Below are 16,516 nucleotides of genomic sequence, written 5' to 3'. Positions count from 1 at the left end.
ATCGTCGTCATGTTGCAAGTCGTAGGGGAAGTGGTGGTAAAATGAACAGGGGTGGTAAAATGAACACCGTGCCTTTTACCGAGAAAAAACAAATTTTGATGAATTTTCATCACGCACGGACGATTTAGAGCATAAATCTCAGTGTTCAAGTTGATACGTAGGTCAATTGAAGTGAAAATATCAACGAAATCTAAGATTTTAGAAAACCATGTTTGAAAATTAGAACTGACATAACTTTTAGCTCGGACGACTTGAGGTTTTTCAGTGAGGATAATATCGTTATGATAGGATGTCAAATCTGATACCTTTAGAATTCTTTTTGAATGGGTTACAATCATTAATGGATGTATTTTCGGTGGGGCAATGAAAATTTTCAGAAATATTTGTTTTGTCCACGTTTTTTGCATGGTGTTCATTTTACCACCAACCGCTGTTCATTTTACCCACATAGTGCAGGTAAAATGAACATTTGCATCGCTTTTTGATAGCGATGAAAACATGTGAAAATTTAGCTATTTTAGTCTGAATCCATGTCGCTGCTATAGATTACATACCTATTTTTGATGTTGTGCGATAGAACTAAACAAATTCCTCGTTTTTTTATCAGAAACAAGATGATTTCCTTAAGGTGTTCATTTTACCACCCCTTCCCCTATGGTGTCGTCGTTTCTTTCGAGGCGTACGAACGAGTCCTACGTCACTTTCCGGTTGTTACTGTTATTGCTGCGATTCTAATGTAATTAAGCTTTATTCGCTTACTTTATGGAGTGTGTTTAATTTGTTCCCGGCAGTAAAACGTCATTGCTATGGGAGGATGTCGCCAGAGAGTATACTGATTCTGGTTAGAACCTCAGCTTCTTCAATACCAAACAGAGTCGAGTACTGATGGAGTTGATGAGATTTCAGCTTTAATTGGTGGTGGATGGAAGGATTCCAAGTTGTTAGTGAGCTAAAGAAATAGAAACAGTATCATAAAGTATTGACAGTGAATGAAGTTCACAATTCATTCGAACTTTGTAAAACACTCATTCCCAAGCAATCCACCAAAATTACCAATTGCACCTGTTTCCATTTCATGCCTCGGAGAAAGGGCGTACACTAGCTCGACAGGCAATAAATTGCCCCACTTTTCCTACAGGAAGTACATTTGGGACCAAGTTTTCTATAGGGTAAGTGTTCCCTTAGTTGTGGGTGTTCCTATAGTTGCGGTAGTGCCGTTTCCACTGATTGTATTGCATTAGCCACAGAACCGACACTGCCAATCAACGTATTGGCTTGTTGATACACGGAATAATTGAAAACAGCGTTCAGATTGCTTTAAAACTGATGAAATATCACTAAAATTGCTAAAACTGTTCTTGCTTGTACCAATAGTTGCGGTAAAGTGTTCCTATAGTGGAGGATCCCATAAGAAAACAACGTATACCGCAACTATAGGAACACAAATTAAAAATATACCGCAACTAAAGGAACAGTGTACCAATAGTAGAGGTATTATTTTTCACTGACATAACGTGGATTACTACAATGAAATCATTTTTCTCATTATGTCAATGGTCGGTACTTCCCGTTACAACATCAACATGTGCATTAATTGTGCTTCTTGAATTATGGCGGTTAAATGAATTTCAATCGTGCTTAGTACCTCCACTATTGGTACATCTACCCTAGTGGCAACTAGCTTCCAACCTGCCTGCTTCTCGGTGTTGGCTGCTTTCTTTCAAGCGTTTCAATTTATAGCCACACAGTGTTGCTAAAATGTCAAAGCGCACTGGATTAATGTTGGGCGAATCCATTTCGGAGGTGCCAGCCTTGCAAGTGCTGCGATTAATCTTGTGCGGAACGGGAAGAAATATAGAACTTTTCTGCTTCTTCGTAGGTATGACCAGGCGAGTTTGAGAATCCAATTTTTGTGGTTTGGCCGATCGGAACAATTCCGGTTTTGTGGATGGCAATAAAATCAGGTTGACAGGTTCTGGAATGAGATGTCAACATTATCCATTTCACCCTTGGAAGAAAGTGCGCATTCGGGAGAAACGTCATTTCTTCCATTCTTACCACGATTAGTGATAGTTTTAAACTTGAAGACGTCCTTCTCATAAAACCCATGAATCTCATTTCAAACCACATCATCCAAGCGGCAATAAATCAGAATCGCGCATAAAATTTCCGAAGCCCATCAGGACCCCCTCGGGGCTTTCGTCGAGAAACAACAATTATCGTTACAACTTATTCATTCCCCCGTTCTTCCCTCAGTCAATTAACAAAACGCCACCGCCCCTCACACAACCTACCTTGCACGGTCAGCTTTCCGGAGCCGCTCTCTCTGGAGCCGACCATGTTCTGCGCGATGCACTGGTACCGGCCCTCGTCCGTCGGCCTCACGTCGCTAATCAGCAGATTGCCTCCGTCCACTATTCGAACTCGAGCCGGTTCCTTGCCCGATGCTGAGGCCGGCCGAAAGTCGTCCAGCTCCAGCATGATTTCGTCCTTCCGCCAGCTGATGGTGGGCTCGGGATTGCCCTTCGGGGCACCACATTCCAGCAGAGCCGTCTCGCCGGCGGCCACCCGAGTGTCTTTCGGTTCCACCCGAAACTCGTCGCGGAGCACTGGAACGAGAAGGCAAGTAACGATTCGTTAGTTGGTAACTCAAAAGGCCACAGGGATGGCATAAAGTGGTGCTGAAATTGAAATTGACATTCGTCGTCGTTTCGCTCGTTGATGTCGTCAGACACGACTGACATTTGTAGAAAACTAGATCACCGCAAGCACGATTCGTTCTGACAAAGTTCTACCTCGTTGCGGGTGCACTGCACTACTGAGGGCTGGTCGTTGGTCCGCCGACTGGCTACAACGACGAGGCAAGGAGCAGCACTCGGTTGTCGCATGTCGTGTATTAATTTGCATAATTATTTATTACAAGATGGAGCAATTCAGGGAGACACTTTCCGCGTTCTCAAGAGATGATTAAATTGAATAGGTATCTGTTTGCAAGAAGCATAGCGACGGAATTAGTTTCAGGTGGGTGCGAGTGGGTTGTGCAGCCTCATTGAAAATGTATATAAATATATATCTTTATCTCAATAGAGTACTGATAGAGTGCTGCTATGAATTTCCGGAAATTCGCCACTTCAACGGTATATTTGGACTATATTCCGATTTTCAACCCAGGATTCATGATTATGGTGTCTTCTACGTTTTTAATTTTTGACTAAATATTCACTTGGTTATACACTGTCAAGACTTTAGTACAATGAAAGTTCAAGGCTTTCCAAAAACCCCTTGAAATACACTGCCCATACTCGCAATACAGTCACATTAGAAAAATCAGCATGTCGAGAAAAACGCTTCCAAACATACCTGCAAATGTTTTGGTTTCTCCAGTGCTGAAAGTAGCTAATAGTAGTGGCATTACACAACACATTCTCATTGCAATACTATCATGTCTTTAACAACTAAAATACAGTCAAACTGATTGTAATTCATTTCCAAATATAAGATACAAACCAATGGGACTCGTTATCCGAGTATATCACTTACCAAACACAAATATACCCGCATACCAGTCCCATTACTTGGGTCTCGCTTACTTTGTTATCGCGCATCTTGACACATTTATATTCAAGTTGGCATAAGATTCCAAGACATTTCTCTTATTGCAACTGTTTCCTAGTGCTTGTATGTGTTAGTTATAAATGACCTTCGACATTATCAAGTAATATGGTGGTAACAGTGATAGTATTAAAGATTTTACTGTTCCGGTCGGCAAAATTTCAAAGTTGGTTGAATCCTGAGACGAGACTCGCGGAGACGGTCTTCTTTTTCTGCGATTGCTGAGTTTTTTTCTTATTCCACTCAGTGTTGATATCAATCATGCGCAAGCCGTTCAAACTTTCACATGACCATCTCAGCAAAAAGTTATTGCGCTTGCATCACACCGAATCATAAACGGCATTTTGAGTGAAATTTCATGCCAGCAAACGTAGCAGATATTATAAATAACTAGTCTTGTGTCTAGATTCATCAGCATCTATGGAAAATCTGCTCCGCTGACTAAGGTTTTAAATAGTAGTTTATTTTGAATACAATACTTTTCACTTTTTCAGCCATAGAAACGATGGGCTGCATTTGACGTTTCGTGACAGCGGGATCTGGGCTGCATATGACGTTGATATTTTTTCTCTTCGCGAGTCTCTCTCAGGTTGAATCCACCTGAAGCACGGGAATGATGGATTTGAATCATACCAAGGAATATAATAGATCAAGTTTTGGTCAGCCTGATGACGTCGAAGCTGTTGGCAGGGAATCGCAATATGTGGATATGTGGATAATCATGATGTGTGCCCGGAACCATCTGATTTCTTGGCATTAGATGTCGCAAATTCTCAGATTGACTATGAAAACCCTGTCGACGATGTCAGTTATGATATGTGAATGCTACGCTGGTCAAAAAGCCTCTCTTTTCATACAGTGTTTATAAGATGAATCTGTCGTAGATTTAGTTGACAAGTGAACGCAGAACAAAATTAGAGATATATGTATTATTGTCCTTGCTATTTTGCTTATTTTTTGCTTAGAAGCTCGCAAACACAAGCTTCTACAACTTATTGCAACAGATGAAAAACATTAATGTCTAGCAAGAGTAAATATTTTTCGTCAATAAACATAATTCTAAACAATGTAATATGTTTTATTTCCTATATCAATAGAATGAAAACGATACAAGATTACATAAACTTTAATAGAAGAAGGATAACTTCAGTTTCGCTGTAATCCACTAATGGGACTGTTATGCGGGTACTTTCAATATGGGACGCACATGATTTGGTATTTTTTTCGCTTTTTGTCCTACAAAATCTTAAACTATGCTTATACCCATACAGGTTCATATTATTAAGTTCTACCAAGTTTTAAGTTTGACGGCTAATTAAGCTTATCCAGTTATTTCTTGGAGTACAGGCCAACAGAGCTATAAGCATAACCATTAATATCTTTAAAACTTAACGAAAACATTCACAAGAAGACTTTTGGATATAAACCTTCAAATATACGAAGATTTATAAACAAAGATGATACCTATGCAGACTCAATTATTTATATTCTACCGATGTATTTGTACAACGACTATTATCCAAGAATTTGGAATACCTGTCGAAAGCGTACGATACAACCGGGAGACACAGCATACTACGGACATTAAAATCGTGGCAGATACGTGGACGTACAGTGCTGTTCTGAATAATAGCAGCGCATGTCTATTTTCATACAAAATGCTCAACTTTGACATGCTGTAGTTTTGTTCCCTTTCAAGCAATCGAGCTGAAATTTTCTCCACAGAACTACAAATATGATCAATTTTGTAACTACAAAATTTCAATTTTTTCTGAGTCCCTGCCGAAAAGTGAGACACTAGGTGAAATTTTTCGAAAAATAGCAGTTTTTCATTTTATAATTTTTCTTCTACAAATATTTTCAACATTTTCGGTTTAGGTGTAGGTTTGATAAGTAGGAGGAGATTGTTCCAATGGTAAGTGATATACAATTTAAAACTATAATGTCAAGTCGAAATTCAAATTTTTAAAACTGCTATTTTTTCGAACAATTTCACCTAGTATCTCACTTTCCGGCAGGGGCTTAGAAAATTTTGAAATTTTGTGTTTACAAAATTGGGCATATTTGTAGTTCTGTGGAGAAAATTTCAACTCGATTGCTTGAAAGGGAACAAAACTACAGCATGTCAAAGTTGAGCATTTTGTACGAAAATCGACATGCGCTGCTATTATTCAGAACAGCACTGTATGTTCAATATGAAGCAGAGCTTCCTTTCGGAACGAACATTCCAGGTGTCTGTCGGTAGTCACTTGTCCCACGAACATAAGCTGGAAATGGAGTTCCACAGGGCTCAGTACTGTCCGTGACGCTGTTTCTTATCGCGATGCAGCCGGTCTTTCGGGTAGTACCGAGTAGATATGAACAAAAAAAGATTCTAAACCGTTCAAAAGATTCGAATCACTCAAAAGAACGAATGATCCGTGACTCATTTTTGGAGCGAGTTGGTTCATTTGATCAGTACGGATCAGACAAAAAGTGACCCGGGAAAAAACGAAACGATTATTTTCCCGTATTCTTCTTCGTTCGTTTCTTGGCTTTATTATAACGCTTGACACGTGCCTTGCTTTGCGCGCCACGACACACATGCAAACACAGTTCGCTGTAGCTTCGCACTCTAAGCATATACAGTCAAACAACTAATTTGCTCTACCCACTTGCATACAGACAGAAGAAATAGAGAACAAGAGCCCACATGGACGGAAAAGTACAATATTGGTGGAGTATTTCTTGAGTTTCTGGGGAAGAATGTACAAACAATGAGAGAGCGAAAGATACGACGCATGTCGCGCTGTAGGGAGTGATCCGCTCATTTCCGTTCGCACCGGTTCAGTTCACTCTTTCTTTGAGAACCGCTGAGCCACTGAACCATTCAAGAGATTCGGTTCTCTAAAATGAGTGATTCGGATAGGATCCAATCACTATAATAAGCTGTTTTGCCCATCTCTATTCCAAATGGTGAAGAAAACGTTAGAATCTAGTCAACAGAAACTGCAGATGATCGGTGCCAATTTTCCTCGTGGAATTAAGTCAACCTTAATGCAAGTTGGCTCAGCGTTGATTACTGCGAAGTTGACCTACGGAATAGACTAGTGAGAGTATGATTCCTTGTTATACTAGTAAGAATCCTAAGGCTCCGGTTGGAATCTTTAGACATTTGGTGGTAATTTTGGTCGAAAAGCTAAACATTACATATAATTTGCAATTGGATTAGATGGACAAATTGATGTGAAGATTTGCGAAAAAGTTACACTTCTTCTCAGTGATAATGTTTAGCTTTTCGGTAGTTATTAAACTTCCACTCGGCTGGTTGTCCGTAAACCACGATTCATAATTAAAAACATCTATTTATCGAGCAACGGACTCATGTTCCGTAACCGGTCGTTTGAGAACGTCGCGACCCATTGGAAGCCCACACAATAGATACCTCAGCCAGCGCAGTTGCTGGCTAGTGTAGTGTGCTATTCCTATACCTAAAAAAAACAATGCGCTCTCGGGCTAGGCATTGGATATATATATAGAAAGCGTTGTGTTTGGATGGGCATCTAATTCTTCCGAAAGAGGTGCACTTTGCGAAAAAGGACCACGTGATTATTGAGCTGAAATCAAATTCAGGTTAATTTCTGCGTTCATGAGTCCTCTCATGGCGTAGTGGTAACGCGCCCCAACTAGAGATCGGGGAGTCGTGAGTTCGATTCTCACTGAGAAGACGTGTAACTTTTTCGCAAATCTTCACATCAATTTGTCCATCTAATCCAATTGCAAATTATATGTAATGTTTAGCTTTTCGGTAGGGTGCCGGTGCCATTAGTGGACTACCTAAGCTATAAAAAATCATAACAAAATAACGAAAAGCCTTAGCAGAGATCTTTTGGCGTCAACAGAAAGATTTCAACCTCTACTATACGGGAAAAATATAAAAAGAGTGATAAAACTATTTTTTTTAACATAAAATCGCTTGAGCCACTATTGGTACACGTGTTCCAGTAGTTGCGCTAGTGCTCCAGTAGTAGACGTTTCAGAATTATACAAGGAATTTTAAACAAAAAGGCAAATTTCTACACAGGTTTAACATTTTTCCCTTCGAACAGCAACTAATATCTTTTGAATGAAGCATTAGGAGCATCTCTGGGACTGTTCTTCATTTTTATACATTTTTATACATTTTTATACATTTCAAAAACTGCTTCCATCCGTTGATCCACTACTGGAACACGACGGCAACTATTGGTGCAAGGGAGCAAATTTTTTGCGTAAACTTAATTATTTATATGACTTTTTGATGAAATAAAAAGCTGAAATTTGGCAAATCGACTAAACTAGAGGCGATCTATCCACATGTCGTTTTTATCAAAAAAATGTTCGTTTTATTCCATAGTCCAATCTACTGGTACATTACAACCATTGGTACCGGCACCCTAGTTGTTAAACTTCCACTCGGCTGGTTAGCCGTAAACCACGATTCATAATTAAAAACAAGTATGGTAATTTTGGTGTCTTGGATGAGAAAAGGAAGATTCCTGTTTCATTGTGGCCTTCTTGTAATTTCTGGCATGCTGCTGAACATCCTGATCATTCAATGGGGACCTTACGGATTTTTGTGCGAACTTTTGGAACGTCAATGAACATCCTCACCTCCTCCTTGTAGAGATTCCAGGATTGAGGAGGTATGTTCAAATATTTATGGAAATTGTAGTGACTGCTGAAGGTAATCGTTAGAATTCACTGAAATTCCCCTCTGAACGATATTCGAAAGATTCTTATCTAAATCTCGAAGACTCCTGCCAGTATTCTTACACGAACCACTATTTTCCCTTTAAATCCCAAAGATTATCGAGTTTGAAAGGATTTGTACTAGAATTATAATTTTAACGAAATTACCAACATTCATAACCGATGGTAGAAATCCTACTGCAATCTTTATGATTCCAAATTGAAATACCAAAGACTCTGATTGGAGTTTCAAAGATTCCAACATGATTACGAAAGATTCATAACAAGAAGCTCTAGCATTCCACCAGAATCTCAAAAAGAGTCTCCTGGAGTCCCTGATGTTTTACCGGGCTCCTAAAATTCCAACAAGAGTCCCAAAACAACCATTGGAATTGATAATAAATCTTCGAGCTGTTTAGTGGAATACCTAGGGCCGTCTTCAGTTGAGATCCAAATACGCGTATCTGTCAAAGGATACAAATTCTAGTTGAATAAAATGGTATAATGCTAAATTCGGATTTTCATTTACTTAACTATTGGAATGCTAGAACTCTTACGAAAACTCCAGACTGGCTAATGGAATCCTAAAACTCCTTCAGAAATTTTGGAATGCCGTGTACAATCTCAAAGAATGCTACGCATGGTATTTCTTAACTTCAATTTGTTTACCGGCATATCGCTCTGTTTTGTCCAAAGTAACAGGGAGCAAGGAGAAGAAAGCAATGAAAACTTGACGGATAGGTACCGTAAGGGAATGGCGAGAGAAATTTGATTAGATGTTGAAGTGGGCATACCATACGAAACAGTATTACTTGAAACGTACCTTCCTTGTGGCTTAACGTGTTGTTCGAATAATACTACCAAGTAAGCCCTCTGAAGCTAATTACCAGTAGTTTGTAGTAAATGCTACTTTTATCCATATCAACTTGATGTTTGTGGTACGTTCGAAAACAATAGTAAAAAAAAAGACATGAACACGTTCCGCTTGTGTTCCACATATAGCATTTACTACTGAGAATGTAATAAACTCAACTTTACTACATTTTATTCATATGGCTCAACAAGTCATGATAGAGAAAAGAATGAGACATCCTTTATTCGATGCCGATCACTGTGTGCCACCACGAGTTACATTCGCTGACACTCTCTAATTCTGATCATGAAACATAAGCGACTCTGTGCTCTTGAACGCTCTGTCGTCACGTACCATGCGAGAGAATGAATATTAACATTCATAGTGCTCTCGGAATGCGATGTGCCACGAACAGGCATTGCAGAATTCGTTCTCAATTCATTTTGAAGAACGATCAAATCAAGCGAGGAAAAACATCGCATCTGTATCAGTCCATGATTGACCATGTTTCGCAAGTTGTAACACGCTTGATAAATAGCAGCAGCGAAAAAGAGTGATTATAAAACACATTTTTGTCGGTTATTTACCATTGGAGGGTAGATGTTTTACCCTACTGACCTGATAAACAATCTTCGAAAATAGACGATATACAGACTCTCATCATTTTCTGCGGATCATTATTGTTACAGAGAGCGATAAATCAGAGGTATAATTAGGGGCGTAATGAACTGAACTCTGAGAATATGCATACTTCATCAAAAATTCATACACTGCATGAAATCTGTATTGCATTTGAAATGTTTGACGGCATAAAAGTTTAATTTTTGCTTCCATTGTCCTTTGAAATTTGACTTAAAGTGTTTCTCAGTTTCAAATTGACACATAAACAAGGCCGTGGAAGAATCAAATTTTTGAGCCAAGTAACGAACCTAGGAAGGTTCTTTTTAGCTATTATGATTGAGGGAGATCCCCTTTACATATCGGAACGATTGACAGTCATTAAGTGTTCATTTTGCCCCGATACCTTTTTACCAGCGTTGTTTTAGACCCAATTTTCTCGCTTTTCTGACATATGATATAGTTTTTATTACCGTAATCCGGGGGCAAATTGATCACTTTTTTACAACTTTTTGTCATGATTTTCTTTGGAATTCGAAAATTGCAAAATTTATTTCGGTAAAATCAGTACTTCATTGATCTCTATCAGTTTATATAATCGATTTTTTATGAAATAAAATTTAACATTTCATAAAATTAGTTTTAATATAAAAAATTGAAAATGACACATTGGGGCTAAATTGATCACTCTATAATAAAGCATATTTTAGAAAGTAAAAATTTTCCTATCTACTAAATTTGGGTCTCCTGAATCTGAAAATGATATCAAAATTCTTACAAATCGTGTATATCTTTATTCTATTGCAAAATTAAACTTTGTAAATCTGCATAATACGCCAAAATGTATGCAATTTCCCTTGAAACAAGCACTTTATTCAACAAAAAATGGTTTTACGAGCAAAAAACTATTCTTGTAATACTGAACGATTTCAAAAATAAGTTCAGCAGTTCACACTGAAGCTAACAAAACATTTTTCACACTCAAAGTTTACATGCAGGCTTAGCACCAGCAGATTGTTTAGTGCCGATATTTCCAACAGCATTGCTAACACCTTCAAAAACTGTGAATATTTCTATGCAAATCTGACCCTAATAGAAATGAAACAGTTTAAAACCATCATTAGACATTTATAAACTAGAAAACATGGAATGTCTGTGATGGAAACGAAGTATTAAGCATCCTTGAAAGGAAATGCTTTTTGGTACCGACCCGATCAAATTCACCCCAGTGATCAATTTGCCCCCGGATTACGGTACCATCAATGAATGTAGCACGTCGTACTAACATCAAACATGAGAACTAGCCGGGGGTAAATTAAAAGCATGGCCATTTTATGACCTTAAAAAGAACATTTGCTTAACGTATCCATTATGCCCCTTATTCTCCTACTTTCAATTTTCTCAGAATTCAACCCATGGCACATTGGTTCAGAGTTCGAAAAACGTGCGTTTCTTAGTTTTCGATGTCTCAACGTGATTTGGGAAGGGTGGTGTATTCTAGAGAGGTGGAGGGTATTGCTTAAGCTTTATTTTGATATAAAAATAATTGTGATCTATACACCTAGCAATGCAGTGTGAAAATATTATTTTCAATATTTGCTCAAATCGAGTAGCAACTTTAGCAAAGTTGTAGATGATGATAATTGATTTTTTTTTCTTCTAAGGCACTATATTTGTACAAGCGTTTGTTCAAGAGTTACAAAGCATTTAGTATAAAATACTCCTAAAACCAGATTTTTATGGAAAAAAAATTCCGTAACGGTTTTAGAAAAAATGTCTCTTCTCATCTTCTTTCAAAGTTATTAAAAATTTTAATTAAAAATAGTCACTTTTTGTCTCAAAATATTCAATGATGTGTGGCAAAAAGCGGCAAACCAAACAACTTGTATCTGAAATATATTCTTGAAAGCTAACGACCAGGCATTGTTTCATTTTGTTCCGTCGTTTTCCAATACTCATTAGGAACTACTGTTTTTGACCCACTTAAAGCATTTTTATGAATAACTTCACAGAAAAAAAAATTAACACAGATTTTTGTACTTGAAAGTTATTTGTCGTTAAAGAGCATCTCTATATTACTCTTGAAACAACTGCCCTCACGAATAAAAATTGCCAAAGTAATAAAATCATGACACTTTCACTTATATCATAACATTATTTCAAAGGACCATCGTTTCAGTTCTCATTTTACTAGTTTTGTCATTTAACCCACACAAGTATATCGTCCACCATAGGATAATATTTTTATAATATGTTGCTGCGTATTAGTGTGGGTGAGCTGGAGAATGACAGCTGATTCCTAGAGAGCATTGGAACACGACGGAACAAAATGAAACAAAAAGTGACTATTTTTCAACTAAAACTTTGAAAAAAGGTGAGATAGAAAGTTGAATTCTTCGTGAGAAACAATGATTTTTCGATTGTTGACAAATTTCTAGAATAAACATTTTAGCTAAAACCGTTATGGAAAAAGTTATTTTTAAAAAATATGGTTTTAGGATACAAAATGCTCTGTAACTCTTGAATTAACGTTTATACAAAGTTGGTGTCTTGCAAAAATACCTACTTTCATTATCTACAAATTTGCTGAAGACTGCTACTAGATTTGAGCAAATATAGAAAGAAATAGATTTACACTGCACTGCTAGGGGAATAGATCACAATTATTTTTATATTAAAATAAAGCTTAAGAAATACCCTCCAACTCTTCTGAAATCACCTTCTTAAATCACGTAAAGACATCGAAAACTAAAAGACACATTTTTTCTCAGGTTCTGAACCACGAACCATGGCCACGAAGTGTTGTGATTCATGAACTGTTACAATCTCTAAATTTGGTTCGATCGACTTATTCGGATCAAAATCCAAACTCTGGTAACAGGTGATTCCACTATGTACATTACGATTCATTTACATCAATAGTGACCAAAGAGTAATAGGAAAATACGAAAAAACGTTTATTTAACAGGGTCAAGCGCCACTTGGCATAACGGAGCCGAATTCAATTGTTTTTTCGTATATCGCACAGTATTATAATTTTGATACTTTGTATCAAACATTATAATTTGGTTTGATATGTTTTTGATAGAATTAAAACACATTTTGTTATGTTTATGTTACTAGTCATACACTTTTTGTTATAATTTTAGTTATTTTAACAACATCCTGCATCAAGTTTGTAACAACCTTTGTTCGAAAAAAAACTTAAAACAAAATAACATATGCTGATATAATTTTGTTATGTACCCTTAGTCGGGTAACGGTACAAACAAACGTATTCCGAGGGGACAAGGTGGACAAATGAAATCAAAACAACCAAAACAGCGAGAATGGGAAATCAAACAATGACAGCAATTTGCTTTAAGAATTTGTAATGGATTTAAGATTTATAAACGATGCTACAAAAACAAAACTATGTTCTCCTGAAGAAAAATATAAAAAGCATATCCAGTTAACAAGAACCGAACAAAAAAAAAAACAGAATCACCAATGTTCATTAAACTTTTGCTGAAATTTATTCAGCTTGAATTGGGTCACCCTAAGCACACATTTGTCCGTAAGATGTGAAGAGATATTCAGCTTTAATTGTTTGGCTGACTACATCTACTGTACCGTAGTAAAGCAAAATGGAGCCGAGGAGAAGCTTCAAAGCTGAATGCTTGTATCGCACTGTATAGAACTCAATACTTACAGTTTTATGACTTAACGAATATTTTGATTGCGGCTACCATCTTGCAATTAGTTGAAATGTGTATAAAACCTCAGGGTGCACCTTTAAATCTGGTAAGCAATAATTGGTTGATGGTCATCACTGCCTAAGACGCCTCTTTAATGGTTTGCCTATTTCAAATAACGATTTGATTTTTATATTTATGATTTTCATGAGCTGTCTGGAATTCGAATCATAGTGCCTGGAATATGAAGCAAAAGTAAGGAAGCGTCATGAAAAGTCCACACATTTCTATTTATTTAAAATTGTTCATGTAGCGGAATCAAAATGTTTGCCCACCATTCGAAAGTTAAGTGTTTTGAAGGCTCTATAGCGCTGAGGAATCATACAAATTGATTTATTTTATATGCTTCCTGATGGGTTGAGGCCTTAAGTGTGCGTAAAATGAATCAAAACGGTACTATTATACTATTTAATGATGCCTCTAAGATAATAAGACCATCTTGTAACGAATGTTGAGGATTTTTATAGGTGTTCTCTACTGTCTATTCCAATACTCAAATGTAGTTAAATTATGCATTCAATTCCACACGGATGTTCAATAAATCAATTTAAAAATCACATCCCACTTGATTGGCAAACTGCAGCACCGGCAGGTTTCCGGCGACTTCCCGAAAGGTCTTTGACTGCACAATTTGCATTTTCTTGGCGCCTCCGTAGGCCGTGTGGGCCGTCTGAAGCAAACTGGCCGCATTCATCAACTGCACCACCAGACATGTCAAAAATGAGAAAAACACCATCGAGTAAAAGCATTAGGCTTGATCTTGGCAGCCACTTTTCTGGACTGCTGGTTCAATTGACTGTGGTCGTCGTCGTCGGCTCGGTTTTTTCTTGTGGTTTCTGTTTTGCAATTTGATGAATTCGATGTAACCGCAAATGAGATTCAGCTAGTCTCGTTTCAGCGGAATTTTATTCTCATCTCCCCGATTCAAGTCATTTAAGAGGTTTCAATTGTCAACTAATTGCTGACAAATGGTGAGCTCGTAACGTATTGTGACGTTCACCGCGTAACTCGATCGTGTCCTTCAACCGCCATGTTCCGCCAAGGTCCCTTCAAACGTCGGATGAGAAATTTCATTTGGCTCGACCGCAAAACTCGTCTAATGGTCGACACCTCCCTTATGGGAGGATATCAACTGTTACAGAGCGATAGGATAGAGAGGTATACTGTCAAGCCAGCAATAAATACAGAAAGATTACCGCGGTCGTCGTCTTCGTCGAACAGAGATGGAAAACCGGGTCACTTTCGTTACGTCCAATAAATTAAATTCATTTGAATAAACGACTCACCACAGAAAGTGGTTGGCGCTGGTTAATAATATGCTACGTTGAGGTGATGGGCTGAAGCTGGCCGCCGGTTATGACGACTTGTGGACAGAAAAAGTGCGGCGGCTTCAATTACATCTCCTAGAGAGCAGTGACATCCACTCACTTGTCAACTCAATTATGCCCGCGGTGAAAACTGTCAACTCCGCAAGGATATCGTTGGAAGAGATTATTGGAATTGAGTTATTTTGACAACTTGATATAGACAGAGCTCTCGAAACTACAAAAAATCCAGGAACCGATTTCAACAATTCCTGGGGGATTGTTTTGGAAAATGTTAGAACTTTCAATAGAAAATTTGAAAGCCTCTGGCTTATTTTCCATATTTTCCGGACAAATGGAAAAATGCCAAGGTTTTACCAATTTTAAAACCGGACAAAAAACCTGCAAAAACTTCAAGCTATCGTCCAATCAGCTTGCTTTCTTCCATGCTTGTGAAATCTAAATCATTCTTCTCGAGACAATTTCAGTCAAATCACTAGAAACCTTCGGTAACACTTGCCTTCGCTGCTCATCGTCAATTTGCATAAATAATCTCTTATTTAAAAACAATTATGCCTCCTCTGTCACAGGGAGGTACGCTTGCGCACACGACTTCTCGCTAGGGCTTCCGAAGCTAATGACACTCTCGTCTCGAAGGATCCAACCGAGGGCAATTTCTGTCTCAATCCAGAGATGGCGTTGCTGGTAGGGCCCTTAAGAAAGAAAGTGCCCCGAGTATAATAATTATACGGCACCGTAAAGTGAGGCGTCACAGTCAACCAAAGATTTTACAACTCTGGAACCTATCAAAAATCTATAGAGTAAGGTGGGGTTTCGAGTTCGATCCTAATGGAATACTCGTAAATACAAGAAAACTATAACAATTGATATTATATAAGGCTATTTGTGAAGTATAAATAAACCATCAATATTGGTTACAATTTTTCCGAACGAATCTGTGTCAAAATATTCTCCCAATTTTAAGTTACAACATTTTTGAAATATATTGTCATAAGCAAACTGTTGTTCCACCGGTGGGACTGGAGTTCGAATCTAGTCTGGGGTAAAAATTTGCTGATAGAATAACAAAATATGGATACTTTTATGACAGGACTTCCTTCTACCAGCCACAGACTGATGTGTGCTGAAAAATATTCACTTAAGGGGGCAGGATCCGTCATTGATTTCGAAATTTTCAAAAGCAGTTTTTTCGTTCAAAATCAAGTAAATTTACAGGAAAGTGTGTTCACTGTATTCTTTTCTTCAACCGAAACACAGTGAACACATTTTCGTCGAAAAATTGTCTGTTTTAAGCAGAATAACTGCTTTTGCGGTTTCGATGATGACGATGATTACGATGACGGAGCGTTGATCGCTGATTCTAAATTTAAACAGCACCACCACAACATTTATAAGATTTTGAACTGAGCAATCTTAAAAAGAAACTGTTACCCTACTTCCCTCTACGCGATGATAATGATGAGCCACCCCATTTCAGCCGAGTTCGGATCAAGTTCATGTTCGCATCCGATCAATTAGTTCGCATTGGCTCATGTGTTGCCTATGGTATGTGGAACGGTGTCAATTTTATGGTAATAGCAATGGTAATAGTCGTAAATTACAGGATTGTCTGCTGTCTCGCTGGTGCTTTGGAAAATTAGCCACATTTTTTTCCCGTGTGCTGC

At 37.9% G+C, this 16,516-nt stretch overlaps 1 protein-coding gene across 3 annotated transcripts in view; it reads right to left on the bottom strand.

The window, feature by feature from the left end:
- Positions 1 to 16,516, bottom strand: part of LOC5565802 (protein sax-3) — an 808,606-nt gene that overhangs the window by 205,280 nt on the left and 586,810 nt on the right. For 2 of the 3 annotated variants that reach the window (XM_021853934.1, XM_021853935.1), the window contains exon 4: positions 2,295 to 2,609. In XM_021853934.1, coding sequence (XP_021709626.1) covers positions 2,295 to 2,609 — 315 coding nt within the window. Of the gene's footprint in view, positions 1 to 2,294; positions 2,610 to 2,698; positions 2,829 to 16,516 lie in introns of those variants that run through there. The other variant, XM_021853936.1, reaches the window with a different exon arrangement.

The sequence above is a fragment of the Aedes aegypti genome, chromosome 3, assembly GCF_002204515.2.
Source record: "Aedes aegypti strain LVP_AGWG chromosome 3, AaegL5.0 Primary Assembly, whole genome shotgun sequence".
Classification (NCBI taxonomy): Eukaryota; Metazoa; Arthropoda; class Insecta; order Diptera; family Culicidae; genus Aedes; species Aedes aegypti.
This window is presented reverse-complemented; position numbering and strand designations above follow the sequence as displayed.